Below are 17,677 nucleotides of genomic sequence, written 5' to 3' on the forward strand. Positions count from 1 at the left end.
GTAATCAGAAACAGTCTGACAATTTGCGTACTGTTATTTGTTTTTATGTTTTCCAATAATACCAAGAGAATTAGTCAGATAAGAAGATAACTATCGTCGCAGTTGTGCGTGATTTTGTGTCAGTCATGGCTTCACACAGGATGGAAACGTTTACGATTTCTGTTGAATTTACCTGATCATTGTTATATATATATATTTTATCCCATAATTCGTTGCTACGATTCTCTTCCCTTGAATATCCTCAAACACGTGAGCCAATGTATGCAACAATTAGACGAATGGAACTCTCAAAATAGGAGAATGTGTTACACAGAGTAAATTCGGAATTTTGCTATATTTACATTTCAAACACGTACAGTTTTACTAGCACAGCGTTCGCTCCCACACCTAATTTATTTCGCTTGATTCAATCTAGAAACTTTGTGCGTTGTCATTTGATTCTAAAATGTATGAGCAATTCAGAGATTATGAGTCGCAGCTGAGTTTGAAGTATATGTGAAACGTGATTTGCGGAAATTACACTTCGGGCTTCGTGTTTGCGTACTTTACAAAATATTCGAAACAAGTCTACGCTTATCGGCGACGTTTCAGAATTATCAGTGGTGATTTGGTGAAAAACACACACCCGTCATCACAAATATGTTATTTTTCAAATTCAATTCAATTCGCTGTAAATCTCCGATATCTCGATTTCTAAACCTACAGTAAAAAACATCGTGGATTATAATTCAGTAATGTATCGAAAATGGGCACATTTGCGATTAAGCATGGTACGCTATTTTATCGCGATACTTAATTTACAATGGATCGTAATGGTGCACACTTACCAACCTATAAAATATGTCATTCGCAAAATGTTTCTTGTTATTTGTTCAGGAATGATCGATGCTGATTTTCTTTTGCGATATCGGTAAACAAAGTCGATTTTCAGAGGTCATTTTCAGTAAGGCTTAGTTTGTTTTGCCTAAAAGTGACAGTGGTGGATATCACACAACAGGTAACTTTACACAGAATTCGAAAGAATTCATTAGTGTGCGTGATGTATTTTGAATTTTATTGAAGTGTGGCATCCAGGGGGCACTCTAAAACCATAATGTTCAACACAGATGTAGGTGAACATTCGACTGGAGCACGAATAACATCAATGACTTACAATCAGGAAGGTATTCCGTAATAATCTGACCTTAGGTCATCACCAAGGAGTAGCCAATCACAGGCCTGGAATTCGATCCACACATAATAATGTCAGATTCCAGTTATCTCAAATGGGTTTCTCACCCACAGGTGTGTAAGAAACCCGAACCACAAATAAGACGTTTTGCGATGGGATGGGATGTTTCGTGGTAGCTGTTAGTGTGTATTTCATGGTGTATACAATAATACGTGTCACAGTGGATTTTATGACACAGTCCATGTGACGATGTGAATCATAGTGCATAGGGGTGGTGGGGTAGCCCAGTTGTTAAAGCATCTGCATATGTGTGCCTCAGTGTGTGTGGATTCCAGGGTTTATAGCATGGGGTTTGTGTCACAGTGAAAGTCTTTGTATGAGTCACAATGCATGCCATCGTGTGTGTCACAGTGTGTGGCATGGTGTGTGTCACAGTGCATGACATGGTGTGTGTCACAGTGCATGGCATGGTGTGTGTATTTCACTGTGTTTGACAGGATGTATGTGTGTCACAGTGCATGGCATGGTGTGTGTATTTCACAGTGTTTCACAGGATGTATGTGTGTCACAGTTCACGGCATGGTGTGTGTATTTCACAGTGTTTCACAGGATGTATGTGTCTCACAGTGCATGGCATGGTGTGTGAATTAACAGTGTTTCACAGGATGTATGTGTCTCACAGTGCATGGCATGGTGTGTGTCACACTGCATGGCATGGTGTGTGTCACAGTGCATGGCATGGTTTGTGTCACAGTGCATGGCATGGTGTGTCACAGTGCATGGCATGTTGTGTGTCACAATGCATGCCATCGTGTGTGTCACAGTGTGTGGCATGGTGTGTGTCACAGTGCATGACATGGTGTGTGTCACAGTGCATGGCATGGTGTGTGTATTTCACTGTGTTTGACAGGATATATGTGTGTCACAGTGCATGGCATGGTGTGTGTATTTCACAGTGTTTCACAGGATGTATGTGTGTCACAGTTCATGGCATGGTGTGTGTATTTCACAGTGTTTCACAGAATGTATGTGTGTCACAGTGCATTGCATAGTGTGTGTATTTCACAGTGTTTCACAGGATGTATGTGTCTCACAGTGCATGGCATGGTGTGTGTCACACTGCATGGCATGGTGTGTGTCACAGTGCATGGCATGGTGTGTGTCACACTGCGTGGCATGGTGTGTGTCACACTGCATGGCATGGTGTGTGTCACAGTGCATGGCATGGTGTGTGTCACAGTGCATGGCATGGTGTGTGTATTTCAATGTGTTTGACAGGATGTATATGTGTCACAGTGCATGGTATGATTTGTATTAACTAGTGGACTGTGCACTTTGTTACACATTACCTCTAGGAACATTGATATTTTGTGGCAATAAAATAAAGTTAAATCAGCAACTTTAAAGTGTGATCATATCTCAGCATAAGGTAGATAACAAAGCCTTCCTCAAACAGAAAAACTTAACCTTGTGAGATGGACCGGGTGCCTGGGCTGTTCCAGAACGTTTCGGTAATGTAAATAAAATATTATCAATAACCGGAAACATTATTTACTCAAATATATTATTTCTAAAAGAATCGTTATCTGTGCTGTTTCATGGAGTCTGTTTCATTACATCCTTGTAGCTTCTTCTAATGAGGTATGTGTGTCACAGTGCATGGCATGGTGTGTGTATTTCACAGTGCTTGATATGGTCATAGTTGTGACACAAAAGTATAGACGGTGATTTGCAACCTGATCATATTCACGACCATGCATATTCACGCAACATCAGATACTTCTGACAATACATTTATGACTTTGTTGATGATTGTCTATCCATACCTACACTTTAACACTGTATGTAATACCATCTCAAAAACCCACAGTACTTTTGCAATAGACGATTAGGCTTTGAGCACACGTCGGATACTACAAGGAATCTACTTTGACGGAAGTACATGTACCTTGCTATTGCAATACTATATCAACTGTTATACTACTACAATTGACCACAATGATAATAGTCACTACTGCATCACAATCGTAATACCTCATAGTTACAATACCTCCAATGTTAAAGCCAAACAATAACTACAGTATCAACAAATATACCATATGATCAACACTATAAATACAAGTGGCCGATATGATACAAGTACCTCAGGCGTGGTCATATTGAACCTAAGTTGATGTGGACGGAATCGTACAATCGATTCTGTTTTATGGAGAAATTTCGAATGATTATGGTAAAGGGTTTTGTTGCTTTTATTTATGTTGGAACGGGCACAATGGCAACAGGCCATACATAGTATTTGGATAGCTGAAGAAGGTATAATAATTATAATGCCATTTGCGTCTATTTCTCCTTTGAATTAATTATAGAAGTTCAAACGTCTAAACGAACAGATTATAACAAAACCATACTTACCATAAAAAAATATTATAAAACTATCGATAATATCAGCAAAAAAAAGGTTTTGTGTAACCATCTCCAGACCTCAGAACTGCATTAAAGTTGAAAGAGAGGATCGAAATTCTGACCATCAGTCTATAGATAATTGACTGCATATCTACACCCGATGGAGATCAATAAGAGGAGGCTGGCGAACCTGGGGGCTTATCTCATCTGTTTCCATCACCCTGTCCGTGTGACCAAAGCGGTGGCCACTTGGCTCTTTGACGTTGCCAGGTAACTGACATGAAGATTGGATGATGATTATCTATTATTCTACGTGTGCCAGATGCAGGTGTAATCTTCCATCTGATCCACCAGACATGTCAGTCTCCGTGTGACAGCCCCCAACACGGAAGGACGTGTGTTTGTATATAAGGCATGGAACAGGAAGAGACGACACATTTTGTGAGTTCCACCTGATACAAGACATCCGCCATGATGAAAGTCACATGTTTCCTGGTCGCTGCCGTGAGTTATTTCCGTGCTCGTATTTCTTTTTTTACTTTATTTGCTCCTTTCATTTCAGTGGAACATAAGAAATCTGACGTGTTCGATGGTCCCATGCTTATACACAATAGTATATAACTTGCATCACCTAAAAATTCTTTTATATTATATTTTATAATTGCTCCATATATATCCCTGATCGGGTGCTTGTTTCAACAAAATCAGTAAATGCGCTATCGTGTCTAGTCAAGACTTGATTGTTTACAGGCCTTATGGTAGGAGTACTGCTGTAAGGCGTCAGGCAACAAAACACATACATATTGTGTAAGCTGCGGATGTTACCGATAGCGCAGGACATGCTTCCCTTTTAAACAACTTTCATTCAATCACTAGACAATAACAAAAAGAGAATTTTCCATGAAATCTTAGTTATTTCATACGCACTTTATTGAATTTAATGTTATATTTGTCTGTTTTCAGCTTCTGGCATGCTGCGCTGCCCAGATGGGCCAATACTGTGGGGTAGGCTATCAGAAATAATATAAACTATATGCACCCTCTGTAGAATAAATGTAACGTTGATTACGCTTAAACTCATAGATTTTAATAGGTAAAATCGTTACCGAAATCATGAAGCTTTTTTCATGTTAATATAATTGTGGCTATTACTCGACAGTCTATGTCTCTATACCATCCCACGATTTCCGACATTTCTTGTGTCCCCTGCCTTGATATTACTGGAATATTGCTACAACAGGCGTAAAACCATACTCACTCACTCACGCACTCACTCACTCACTATATCATCCCATTCTTCCATTATTCACACAACTGTTACATCCGAATAATCCAATGTTACTAGTTGATATACATGTAAATTAAATTTGGAACAATCGACCAATTATTACATATATAGTGATCAAATCATTCTTGTATTTTTGTTACAGAATGTAATGTGCCCCCAAGGGTTTGAGTGTAGTTATTCCTCGATGGGCCAAAGCCAGTGTGTATGTGAGTATTTCTATCCCTGTATTACATTGTTATACATTGTCTTTCCCTGTCACGAAACTTCAAAACTCTGTCAGTAGAGACATTCTTGAATCAAACAACTCGACAAAGACCACTTTGAATGTGTCATCTTGAGTTCAAGCAAGGAATGTTTAGTGTAAGCAGATATCTATGGCGTAAGCATCTATGTTTCTTGGTTTATAGATATTTATATTGTTTGGTGTTATAAATGCTTGGTACTCTTCTGCTTGGTTTCCCACTGGTCCAGATTGTTGTCATCATGTATATCATTACGTATCTGTGACATGAAGTAGCCCTTACTATTAGAGCCACTCAATAGCCATTCAACAACAATCTGTTTGTCATTCTTACACACAGTGTACTCGCGGCTATCTTTTGGATTTGTACTTAAACACTTAATCCGGATTTCTGATCCCAAACGATATCTTTCATCCCCTCAGCTAACAACTTCGTCTGCCCACAAGTCTGGATTTCCAACACCTATGAATTCAAGTCCTGTTCTGGGTTCGCCGGATGTGACCCTTACAGTGAGAAATGTTGTAATGGTGTGTGTATGAAAGGTCCTTCTCTGGTGGCCTTCTCCAACAACGGCTGGGGAAGCGGCCCCGGCGGCCCCGGCGGCCCCGGCGGCCCCGGGGGTCCCGGCATCCCCTATTCTGGTGCTGAGAAGACCTCGGAGGAGGGCAAGAAACCAACGGGGTCCAGATAGGAACTTAACTACAGCCTTCACCTTCGTGGTGTTGTTGTGAATGATAAATAAAATCTGACCACCATGCGTTTATTTTGTCCATTTCTACACAATTACGACAAAGATGCTTAGTCCATTTATGATGCCCAACATTCCTACAATCTGGCCTATTCTCATGGCACTAAACGCGTACTAGCATGGTGTAACATAGCATAACATACATGCAAAGTAATCATAGCTACATGAATGATGCCATAAAGTGCAGTCTGCAGACACGAGTGTCCAGTGGAGTCCAGTTAGGAATTTACCTACAACCTCAATCGTCATGTGTATAGTTGTGACAGATACATAAAATCTGACAACCGTGTGTTTATTTTGTCCACTTCCATACTGTTATGACAATAATACCTAGTCCATTTAAAATTTTCAAGATTCCCACAATCAAGTCAATTCTCAATCACATACCAGAAACATTTAACAATCTGTACAATTCCTGCTAAATCATAAGCATATGGTTATGAATCACTGTTCAAAAGGGATGATACCGGGTGTTCGCGAAAAGCTTAACGTAGCCTGCCCTACGCAAAGGCAATTCAGTTTTTCAAATGATCAAACACTAGAACAAATTGCACGAATCAGTTGTCAGTACTAGTATTATCAATCATTTGATCTCCTTATGTGATAAGTCAATCACGGCAATACCCCAATAACGCCCTGTTTGCGTGGAATTTACTACACGGAAAGGCCGATGAAGCACATTCTCTTAAAATCTTAATATTCGAATAGCAGACACACACACACACACACACACACACACACACACACACACACACACACACACACACACACACACACACACACACACACACACACACACACACACACACACACACACACACACACACACACACATGTCATTGTGTGTGCAAAGTGCATGTTGGATTCGCAAAAATGAAGAATGCATCACTTTGGGTCATATGCAGTCATATTATGCTGAAACGTCGTGATATATAGAGATTAAGACACGAGTGTCTATCAGATACCATTTACGTTACAAGGAGTTGTTTAAAATCGTATTTATTCAGATACGATTTGAAACAACAAGTTGTAAGATGAATGGTATCAGACTGGCACGAGTGTAGTAATCTGTTTCTTACACACCCTAAACTCGCACCCTTACACACCCTAAAATCGCACCATTACAACATCGAATCGATGCATTTAGTCTATGCTCATGATGACAATGGCGCATTAATGCATAACACAACGGTCATGAATGACGTCATCCAACGTACTGCTTACTACTCATAAATTATTTGAGCCTACACGAAAAGGTTTCCGCTTATCTGTGGATTATCATGGCGATGGTGATCAGTCACATTAAATTAGATCAAAGAAAGAGTAATCATAATAGTTTCACCTCAAATAAATAGCTATATATGAACAACAACGTTTATTCCGTATGTCAACACTACTGGTGACCGATTTTTGTCTAAATGGAGTGTTCAGTGACAACAGTAAGCGGGATTTTCAGAGGAGGGTTTTCGTTGATCGATGTATTACATTATACATGTGTCATGTAAGTAATCAGAAACAGTCTGACAATTTGCGTACTGTTATTTGTTTTTATGTTTTCCAATAATACCAAGAGAATTAGTCAAATAAGCAGATAACTATCGTCGCCGTTGTGCGTGATTTTGTGTCAGTCATGGCGTCACACAGGATGGAAACGTTTACGATTTCTGTTGAATTTACCTGATCATTGTTATGTATATATATTTTTAATTCCATATTTCGTTGCTACGATGCTCGTCCCTTGCATATCCTCAAACACGTGAGCCAATGTATGCAACAATTAGACGAATGGAACTCTCAAAATAGGAGAAAGTGTTACACAGAGTAAATTCGGAATTTTGCTAAATTTACATTTCAAACACTTCAGTTTTACTAGCAAAGCGTTCGCTCCCACACCTAATTTATTTCGCTTGATTCAATCTAGACACTTTGTGCGTTGTCATTTGATTCTAAAATGTATGAGCAATTCAGAGATTATGAGTCGCAGCTGAGTTTGAAGTATATGTGAAACGTTATTTGCGGAAAGTACACTTCGGGCTTCGTGTTTGCATACTTTCCAAAATAGTCGAAACAATTCTATGCTTATCGGCGACGTTTCAGAATTATCAGTGGTGATTTGGTGAAAAAACATACACCCGTCATCACAAATATGTTATTTTTCAAATTCAATTCAATTCGCTCTAAATCTCCGATATTTCGATTTCTAAACCTACATTAAATAACGCCGTGAATTGTGATTCAGTAATGTATCGAAAATGGTCACATTTGCAATGAAGCATGCTACGCTTTATTATCGCGGTACTAAATTTATAATGAAAAGTAATGGTGCACACTTACCAACCTATAAAATATGTCATTCGCAAAATGTTTCTTGTTATTTGTTCAGCCTTTATGACACATCAATCAGGAATGATCGATGCTGATTTTCTTTTCCGATATCGGTAAACAAAGTCGATTTTCAGAGCTCATTTTCAGAAAGTTTGTTTTGCCTAAAAGTGACAGTGGTGCATATCACACAACAGGTAACTTCCCCAAGAATTCAAAAGAATTCATTAGTGTGCGTGATGTATTTTGAATTTTATTGAAGTGTGGCATCCAGTGGGCACTCTAAAACCATAATGTTCAACACAGATGTAGGTGAACATTCGACTGGAGCATGAGTAACATCAATGACTTACGATCAGATAGGTAGTCCGTCATAATCTGACCTTAGGTCATCACCAAGGAGTAGCCAATGACAGGCCTGGAATTCGATCCACCCACATGTTAGATTCCAGTTGTCTCAAATGAGTTTCTCACCCACAGGTGTGTAAGAAAACCGAACCACACATAAGACGTTTTGCGATGGGATGGGATGTTTCGTGGTAGGTGTTAGTGTGTATTTCATTGTGTATACTATAATACATGTCACAGTGGATTTTATGACACAGTCCATGTGACGATGTGAATCATAGTGCATAGGGGGTGGTGGGGTAGCCCAATTGTTAAACCATCTGCCTATGTGTCCCTCAGTGTATGGATTTCAGGGTTTATAGCATGGCGTTTGTTTCACGGTGTAAGTCTTTGTATGAGTCACAATGCATGCCATCGTGTGTCACAGTGTATTGCATGGTGTGTGTCACGGTGTGTGGCATGGTGTGTGTCACAGTGCATTACATGGTGTGTGTATTTCACTGTGTTTGACAGGATGTATGTGTGTCACAGTGTATGGCATGGTGTGTGTCACAGTGTATGGCATGGTGTGTATATTTCACTATGTTTGACAGGATTTATGTGTGTCACAGTGTATGGCATGGTGTGTGTATTTCACTGTGTTTGACAGGATGTATGTGTGTCACAATGCATGGCATGGTGTGTGTCACAGTGTATGGCATGGTGTGTGTCACAGTGCATGGCATGGTGTGTGTCACAGTGCATGACATGGTGTGTGTCACAGTGCATGGCATGGTGTGTGTCACAGTGCATGGCATGGTGTGTGTCACAGTGCATGGCATGGTGTGTGTATTTCACTGTGTTTGATATGGTGTTTATGTGTTACAGTGCATGGCATGATTTGTATTAATTAGTAAACTGTGCAGTTTGTTACACATTACCTGTTGTGACAATAAATAAAGTTAAATCAGCAACTTTAATGTGTGATCATATTTCACCATAAGGTGGATAACAAAGCCTTCCTCCAACAGAAAAACTTTACCTTGTGAGATGGACCGGGTGCCTGGGCTGTGTCAGAACGTTTCGGTAATGTAAAAAACATCTAATGCATAACCGGAAACATTACAATATTCCAAGATATTATTTCTAAAAGAATCGTTATTTGTGCTGTTTCATGGAGTCATTCCATCCAATGTTTACATCCTTGTAGCTTCTTCTAATGAGGTATGTGTGTCACAGTGCATGGCATGGTGTGTGTATTTCACAGTGCTTGCTATGATGTGGTGAAGCGTCACAGTTGTGACACAAAAGTATAGACGATGATTGCAACCTAATCATATTCACGACCATGGCGCAACATCAGATACTTCTGACAATACATTTCTGACTTTGTTGATGATTGTCTATCCATACCTACACTTTAACACTGTATGTAATACCATCTCAAAAACCCACAGTACTTCTACAATAGACGATTAGGCTTTGAGCACACGTCGGATACTACAAGGAATCTACTTTGACGGAGTACATGTACCTTGCTATTGCAATACTATATCAACTGTTATACTACTACAATTGACCACAATGATAATAGTTACTACTGCATCACAATCGTAATACATCATAGTTACAATACCTTCAATGTTAACGCCAAACAATAACTACAGCAACAACTTGACAATTATATCATATGATCAACACTATTACTACAAGTAGCGGATATGATACAAGTACCTCATGTGTGGTCATATTGAACTTAAGTTGATGAGGACGGAATCGTACAATCGATTCTGCTTTATGCAGAAATTTCAAATGATTATGGTAAAGGGTTTTGTTGCTTTTATTTATGTTGGAACGGACACAATGGCACCAGGGCATACATAGTATTTCGATGACTGAAGAATGTTCCCTAATCTATCTTAACTAGTTAATGGCGTGTTTCACAATCCGTCAGCGAGTCTTCATGCGTCAACCAATAGTCCGTGTTCGGAGAATATAAGGGATGCCTTCGGGAATAAACCTACAGATATTTGGTTTGTAAGTGATGGATTTGAGAGTTGCTAAAGCAAGTTAAACAAATTCCTCAGAAAGTGTTAAACGACAAACGTCCCAAGCGAAATATGTAGCATACCAGTGACTTTCCTTTCAAAATGACAAATATATCTAATGTACAATATCGAAAAGAAATGCATTTATATAGATTGTTTAGATTTTCACGTCCCTTCGGGTCAAATATGCTGAATAATAGTAATAATAATAATAATAATTATAATGCCATTTGCGTCTATTTCTCCTTAATTATAGAAGTTCAAACGTCTAAACGAACAGATTATAACAAAACCATACTTACCTTTACTAATCTTATAAAACTATCAATTATATCAGCAAAATAAAGTTGTTTGTAACCATCTCAAAACCTCAGAACTGCATTTAAGCTGATAGAGAGGATCGAAAATCTGACCATCAGTCTATAGATAATTGACTGCATATCTACACCCGATGGAGATCAATAAGAGGAGGCTGGCGAACCTGGGGGATTATCTCATCTGCTTCCATCACCCTGTCCGTGAGACCAAAGCGGTGGCCACTTGGCTCTTTGACATTGCCGTGGTAACTGACATGAAGATTGGATGATGATTATCTATTATTCTACGTGTGCCAGATGCAGGTGTAATCTTCCATCTGATCCACTAGACATGTCAGTCTCCGTGTGACAGCCCCCAACACGGAAGGACGTGTGTTTGTATATAAGGCATGGAACAGGAAGAGACGACACATTTTGTGAGTTCCACCTGATACAAGACATCTGCCATGATGAAAGTCACATGTTTCCTGGTCGCTGCCGTGAGTTATTTCCATGCTTTTATTTTTTCCTTTTAATTCATTTGCACCTTTCATGTCTGAAAAAGATAACAAATCTAGCATGTTCGATTGTCCCACGCTTATACCCAATAGTATATAACTCGCATCATATAAAATGTCTTATATATTATTCTTTTGATTTACTTTATATATCCCCAGTAACATATGTTGAAACTAATTGGGTGTTAGTCTGGTGCATCGTGTCTTATCAAGACTTAATGTTATATTTATCTGTTTTCAGCTTCTGGCATGCTGCGCTGCCCAGATGGGCCAATACTGTGGGGTAGGCTTTCAGAAATAATATAAACCATATGCACCCTGTGTAGAATAAATGTAACGTTGATAACACTTACACACATAGATTTCAATTTCTAAAACCGTTACCGAAACCATGAAGCTTCTTTCATGTTAAATTTCATTCTTCCATTATTCAGAAAACTGTTAGACCCGAATAATCCAATGTTACTAGTTGAAATAAATGTAAATAGAATTTGGAACAATTGACCAATTATTACATATAAAGTGATCAAATCATTCTTGTATATTTGTTACAGAATGTAATGTGCCCCCAAGGGTTTGAGTGTAGTTATTCCTCGATGGGACAAAGCCAGTGTGTATGTGAGTATTTCTATCCCTGTATTACATTGTTATACATTGTCTTTCCCTGTAACAGAACTTCAAAACTCTGCCAGTATAGACATTCTTAAATCAACCACATCGACAAAGACTACTTCGAATCTGACATCTTCAGTTCAAGCAAGGAATGTTAAGTGTAAGCAGATATCTATGGCGTAAGCATCTATGTTTCTTGGTTTATAGATATTTATATTGTTTGGTGTTATAAATGCTTGGTACTCCTCTGCTTGGTTTCCCACTGGTCCAGATTGTTGTCATCATATATGTATTTGTACTTAAACACGTAATCCAGATTTCTGATCCTGAACGTTAACTTTCATCCCCTCAGCTAACAACTTCGTCTGCCCACAAGTCTGGATCTCCAACACCTATGACTTCAAGTCCTGTTCTGGGTTCGCCGGATGTGACCCTTACAGTGAGAAATGTTGTAATGGTGTGTGTATGAAAGGTCCTTCTCTGGTGGCCTTCTCCAACAATGGCTGGGGAAGCGGCCCCGGCGGTCCCGGCGGCCCCGGCATCCCCTACTCTGGTGCTGAGAAGACCTCGGAGGAGGGCAAGAAACCAACGGAGTCCAGCTAGGAACTTAACTACAGCCTTCACCCTCGTGCTGTAGTTGTGATTGATGAATAAAATCTTACCACCATGCGTTTATTTTGTCCACTTCTACACTATTACGACAAAGATGCCTAGTCCATTTATGATGCCCAAGATTAAAATGAGCGAGACTGCTTCAGGTAGTCCAGTTAGGACTCAATCGTCATCTGTATAGTTGTGACAGATACATAAAATCTGACAACCGTATGTTTATTTTGTCCACTTCCATACTATTATGACAATAATACCTCGTCCATTTACAATGTTTAAGATTCCCACAATCAAGTAAATTCTCAATCACATACCAGAAACATTTAACAATCTGTACAATTCCTGCTATACAATAAGCATTTGGTTATGAATCACTGTTCAACATGGATGATACCGGGTGTTCGCGAAAAGCTTAACGTAGCCTGCCCCATCGGTGGAAGTCGTCACAAACACACGCAAAGGCAATTCATTTGTTCAAATGATCAAACACTAGAATAAATTACACGAATCAGTTGTCAGAACTAGTATTATCAATCATTTGATCTCCTTATGTGATATGTCAATCACGGCAATACCCCAATAACGCCCTGTTTGCGTGGAGCCGATGGAGCACATTTTCTTTATGTCTCCTGAAATCTTAATATTCGAACAACAAACACACACACACACACACACACACACACACACACACACACACACACACACACACACACACACACACACACACACACACACACACACACACACACTCAAAATCAATCAATCAATCAAACAAACATACACACACGCATACATTTTGTGTCATTGTGTGTGCAAAGCTCATGTGATGGTATGTAAGAGGGAGGATCACCCGGTCCTCTAAAACAGCTGCAATTCGCTGGGCAAAGTTACGTCATTTCAGTCGTTCAAGGATCTGCTGATCCTGAGTTTGAATCCCGACTTCTACCCGATGATCATCCTTGGTATGTCAGCACCATACCCATGTTCGTTGGATTCGCCGAAATGATGAATGCATCACTTTGGATTATATACAGTCATATTATGCTGAAACGTCGTGTTATATAGAGATTAATACACAAGTGTCTATCAGATACCATTCATCTTTAAACGAGTTGTTTCAAAATGTATTTATTCAGATACGCTTTGAAACAACAACTTGTAAGATAAATGGTATCTGACAGGCACGAGTGCAGTAATCTGTTTCTTACACACCCTAAAATCGCACCTTTACAACATCGAATCGATGCATTTAGTCTATGCTCATGATGGCAATGGCGCATTAATACATAACACAACAGTCATGAATGACGTCATCCAACGTACTGCTTACTACTCATAAATTATTTGAGCCTACACAAAAAGGTTTCCGCCATATCTGTGGATTATCATGGCGATGATGATCAGGCAAATTAGATTAGATCAAAGAAAGAGTAATCATAATAGTTTCACCTCAAATAAATAGCTAAATATGAACAACAATGTTTATTCCGTATGTCAAAACTACCGGTGACCGACTTTTGTCTGAATGGAGTGTTCACTGACAACAGTACGCGGGATTTTCAGAGGAGGGTTTTCGTTGATCGATGGATTATATAATACATGTGTCATGTAAGTAATAAAAACAGTCTGACAATTTGAGTACTGTTATTTGTTTTTATGTTTTCCAATAATACCAAGAGAATTAGTCAAATTAGAAGATAACTACCGTCGCCGTTGTGCGTGATTTAGCGTCAGTCATGGCGTCACACAGGATGGAAACGTTTACGATTTCTGTTGAATTTACTTGATCATTGTTATGTATATATTTTAAAATTCCATAATTCGTTGCTACGATACTCTTCCCTTGAATATCCTCAAACACGTGAACCAATGTATGCAACAATTAGACAAATGAAACTCTCAAAATAGGAGAAAGTGTTACACAGAGTAAATTATGAATTTTGCTATTTTTACATTTCAAACACGTACAGTTTTACTAGCACAGCGTTCGCTCCCACACCTAATTTATTTCGCTTGATTCCATCTAGATACTTTGTGCGTTGTCATTTGATTCTAAAATGTATGAGCAATTCAGAGATTATGTGTCGCAGCTGAGTTTGAAGTATATGTGAAACGTTATTTGCGGAAAGTACACTTCGGGCTTCGTGTTTGCGTACTTTCCAAAATATTCGAAACGATTTTAGGCTTATCGGCGACGTTTCAGAATTATCAGTGGTGATTTGGTTAAAAACATACACCCGTCATCACAAATATGTTATTTTTCAAATTCAATTCAATTCGCTGTAAATCTCCGATATTTCGATTTCTAAACCTCCATTATATAACGCCGTGAATCGAAAATGGCCACATTTGCAATGAAGTATGGTACGCTATATTATCGCGGTACTTAATTTATAATGGATCGTTATGGTGAACGCTTACAAACCTATAAAATATGTCATTCGCAAAATGTTTCTTGTTATTTGTTCAGCCTTTATGACACATCAATCAGGAATGATCGATGCTGATTTTCTTTTGCAATATCGGTAGTCGATTTTCAGAGGTAATTTTCAGTAAGTTTGTTTGGCTTAAAGTGACAGTGGTGGATATCACACAACAGGTAACTTCCAACAGAATACAAAACTGTGATGAGTATTAGTGTGCGTGATGTATTTTGAATTTTATTGAAGTGTGGCATCCAGGGGGGGGGGGGGGGGGGGGGGGGGGGCTCTAAAACCATAATGTTCAATACAGACAATGTTCAGATGTAGGTGAACATTCGACTGGAGCACGGGTAACATAAATGACTTACGATCAGGAAAGTAGTCCGTCATAATCTGACCTGAGGTCATCACCAAGGAGTAGCCAATCACAGGCCTGGAATTCCATCCACCCATATGTCAGATTCCAGTTATCTCAAATAGGTTTCTCACCCACAGGTGTGTAAGAAACCCGAACCACACATAAGATGTTGTGCGATGTGATGGGATGTTTCGTGGTAGCTGTTAGTGTGTATTTCATGGTGTCTGCTATGATACATGTCACAGTGGATTTTATGACACAGTCCATGTGATGATGTGAATAATAGTGCACAGGGGTGGTGGGGTAGCCCAGTTGTTAAAGCGTCTCCATATGTGTGCCTCAGTGTGTGTGGGATTCCAGGCTTTATGCATGGTGTTTGTGTTTTTGCGTGGCATGGTGGGTTTTTTTCACTGTTTTTGACAGGATTTATGTGTGTCACAGTGCATGACATGGTGGGTTTTTTTCACTGTGTTTGACAGGATGTATGTGTGTCACAGTGCATGGCATGGTGGGGTTTTTTCACTGTGTTTGACAGGATGTATGTGTGTCACAGTGCATGACATGGTGGGTTTTTTTCACTGTGTTTGACAGGATGTATGTGTGTCACAGTGCATTACATGGTGTGTGTATTTCACCGTGTTTGACGGCATGTATGTGTATCACAGTGTATAGCATGGTGTGTGTATTTCCCTGTGTTTGACAGGATGTATGTGTATCACAGTGCATGACATGGTGTCTGTTTTCACTGTGTTTGACAGGATGTATATGTGTCACAGTGCATGGCATGGTGTCTGTTTTCACTGTGTTTGACAGGATGTATGTGTGTCACAGTGCATGGCATGGTGTGTGTATTTCACAGTGTTTGACGGCATGTATGTGTATCACAGTGTAAAGCATGGTGTGTGTCTTCACTGTATTTGACAGGATGCATGTGTGCCACAGTGCATGGCATGGTGTGTGTCACAGTGCATGGCATGGTGTGTGTCACAGTGCATGACATGGTGGGGTTTTTTCACTGTGTTTGACAGGATGTCTGTGTGTCACAGTGCATGACATGGTGTCTGTTTTCACTGTGTTTGACAGGATGTATATGTGTCACAGTGCATGGTATGATTTGTATTAACTAGTGGACTGTGCACTTTGTTACACATTACCTGTAGGAACATTGATATTTTGTGACAATAAATCAAGTTAAATCAGCAACTTTAACGTGTGATCATATCTCAGCAAAAGGTGGATAACAAAGCCTAACAGAAAAACTTTACCTTGTGAGATGGACCGGGTGCCTGAGCTGTTCCAGAACGTTTCGGTGATGTAAATAACATATTAGGCATAACCGGAAACATTACAAACATTATTTACACAAATATATTATTTCTAAAAGATTCGTTATCGTTGCTGTTTCATGAAGTCTGTTTCATTACATCCTTGTAGCTTCTTCTAATGAGGTATGTGTGTCACAGTGCATGGCATTGTGTGTGTATTTCACAGTGCTTGATCTGGTCATAGTTGTGACACAAAAGTATAGACGATGATTTGCAACCTAATCATTTTCACAACCATGGCTTGGTTGGTAAGAGATGGATTTGAGAGTTGCTAAAGCAAGTTAGACAAATTCCTCAGAGAGTGTTAAACGACAAACGTCCCAAGAGAAATATGTAGCATACCAGTGACTTTCCTTTCGAAATGACAAATATATCTAATACACAATATCGAAAAGAAATGCATTTATATAGATTTGTTTAGATTTTCACGTCCATTCGGGTCAAATATGCTCAATAATAATAATGATAACAATAATAATAATAATAATAATAATAATGCCATTTGCGTCTATTTCTCCTTTGAATTAATTATAGAAGCTGAAACGTCTAAACGAACAGATTATATCAAAACCATACTTACCATTTAAAATCTTATAAAACTATCAATAATATCAGCAAAAAAAAGGTTTTGTGTAACCATCTCCAAACCTCAGAACTGCATTAAAGCTGAAAGAGAGGATCGAAAATCTGACCATCAATATATAGATAATTGACTGCATATCTACACCCGATGGAGATCAATACGAGGAGGCTCGCGAATCGGGGGGTTTATCTCATCTGCTTCCATCACCCTGTCCGTGTGACCAAATCGGCGTTACATAGCTCTTTGACATTGCCGTGGTAATTGACATGCAGATTGGACGATGATTATCTATTATTCTACGTGTGTCAGATGCAGGTGTAATCTTCCATCTGATCCAGCAGACATGTCAGTCTCCGTGTGACAGCCCCCAACACGGAAGGACGTGTGTTTGTATATAAGGCATG

General features: G+C 39.2%; 2 protein-coding genes across 2 annotated transcripts; both read left to right on the forward strand.

Moving 5' to 3' along the window:
- The first annotated feature begins 3,933 nt into the window (after positions 1–3,933).
- Positions 3,934–5,861, forward strand: LOC124115639. The gene is made up of 4 exons (XM_048381641.1): positions 3,934–4,078; positions 4,538–4,579; positions 5,005–5,068; positions 5,527–5,861. Exons 1-4 carry the CDS (start codon positions 4,046–4,048, stop codon positions 5,793–5,795), a joined length of 408 nt encoding a protein of 135 aa, XP_048237598.1. The 5' UTR covers positions 3,934–4,045; the 3' UTR covers positions 5,796–5,861.
- A 5,397-nt stretch (positions 5,862–11,258) lies between these two features.
- Positions 11,259–12,644, forward strand: LOC124115660. Its single transcript, XM_048382674.1, has 4 exons — positions 11,259–11,345; positions 11,605–11,646; positions 11,918–11,981; positions 12,328–12,644. The coding sequence occupies exons 1-4, from the start codon at positions 11,313–11,315 to the stop codon at positions 12,576–12,578; spliced, it is 390 nt and encodes a 129-aa protein (XP_048238631.1). The 5' UTR covers positions 11,259–11,312; the 3' UTR covers positions 12,579–12,644.
- Positions 12,645–17,677: the final 5,033 nt, after the last annotated feature.

The sequence above is a fragment of the Haliotis rufescens genome, unplaced genomic scaffold, assembly GCF_023055435.1.
Source record: "Haliotis rufescens isolate VD_foot unplaced genomic scaffold, xgHalRufe1.0.p SCAF_4, whole genome shotgun sequence".
NCBI classification, from domain to species: domain Eukaryota; kingdom Metazoa; phylum Mollusca; class Gastropoda; order Lepetellida; family Haliotidae; genus Haliotis; species Haliotis rufescens.

What these genes read in the sequence shown, in the direction of transcription:
- LOC124115660 (XM_048382674.1), top strand. Translation starts at nt 11,313, where the DNA reads ATGATGAAAGTCACATGTTTCCTGGTCGCTGCC. An exon ending in CATGTTTCCTGGTCGCTGCC is followed by an intron (nt 11,346 to 11,604) that starts GTGAGTTATTTC and finishes ATCTGTTTTCAG; the next exon opens with CTTCTGGCATGCTGCGCTGC. An exon ending in AGATGGGCCAATACTGTGGG is followed by an intron (nt 11,647 to 11,917) that starts GTAGGCTTTCAG and finishes TATTTGTTACAG; the next exon opens with AATGTAATGTGCCCCCAAGG.
- LOC124115639 (XM_048381641.1), top strand. Translation starts at nt 4,046, where the DNA reads ATGATGAAAGTCACATGTTTCCTGGTCGCTGCC. An exon ending in AGATGGGCCAATACTGTGGG is followed by an intron (nt 4,580 to 5,004) that starts GTAGGCTATCAG and finishes TTTTTGTTACAG; the next exon opens with AATGTAATGTGCCCCCAAGG. An exon ending in GGGCCAAAGCCAGTGTGTAT is followed by an intron (nt 5,069 to 5,526) that starts GTGAGTATTTCT and finishes TCATCCCCTCAG; the next exon opens with CTAACAACTTCGTCTGCCCA.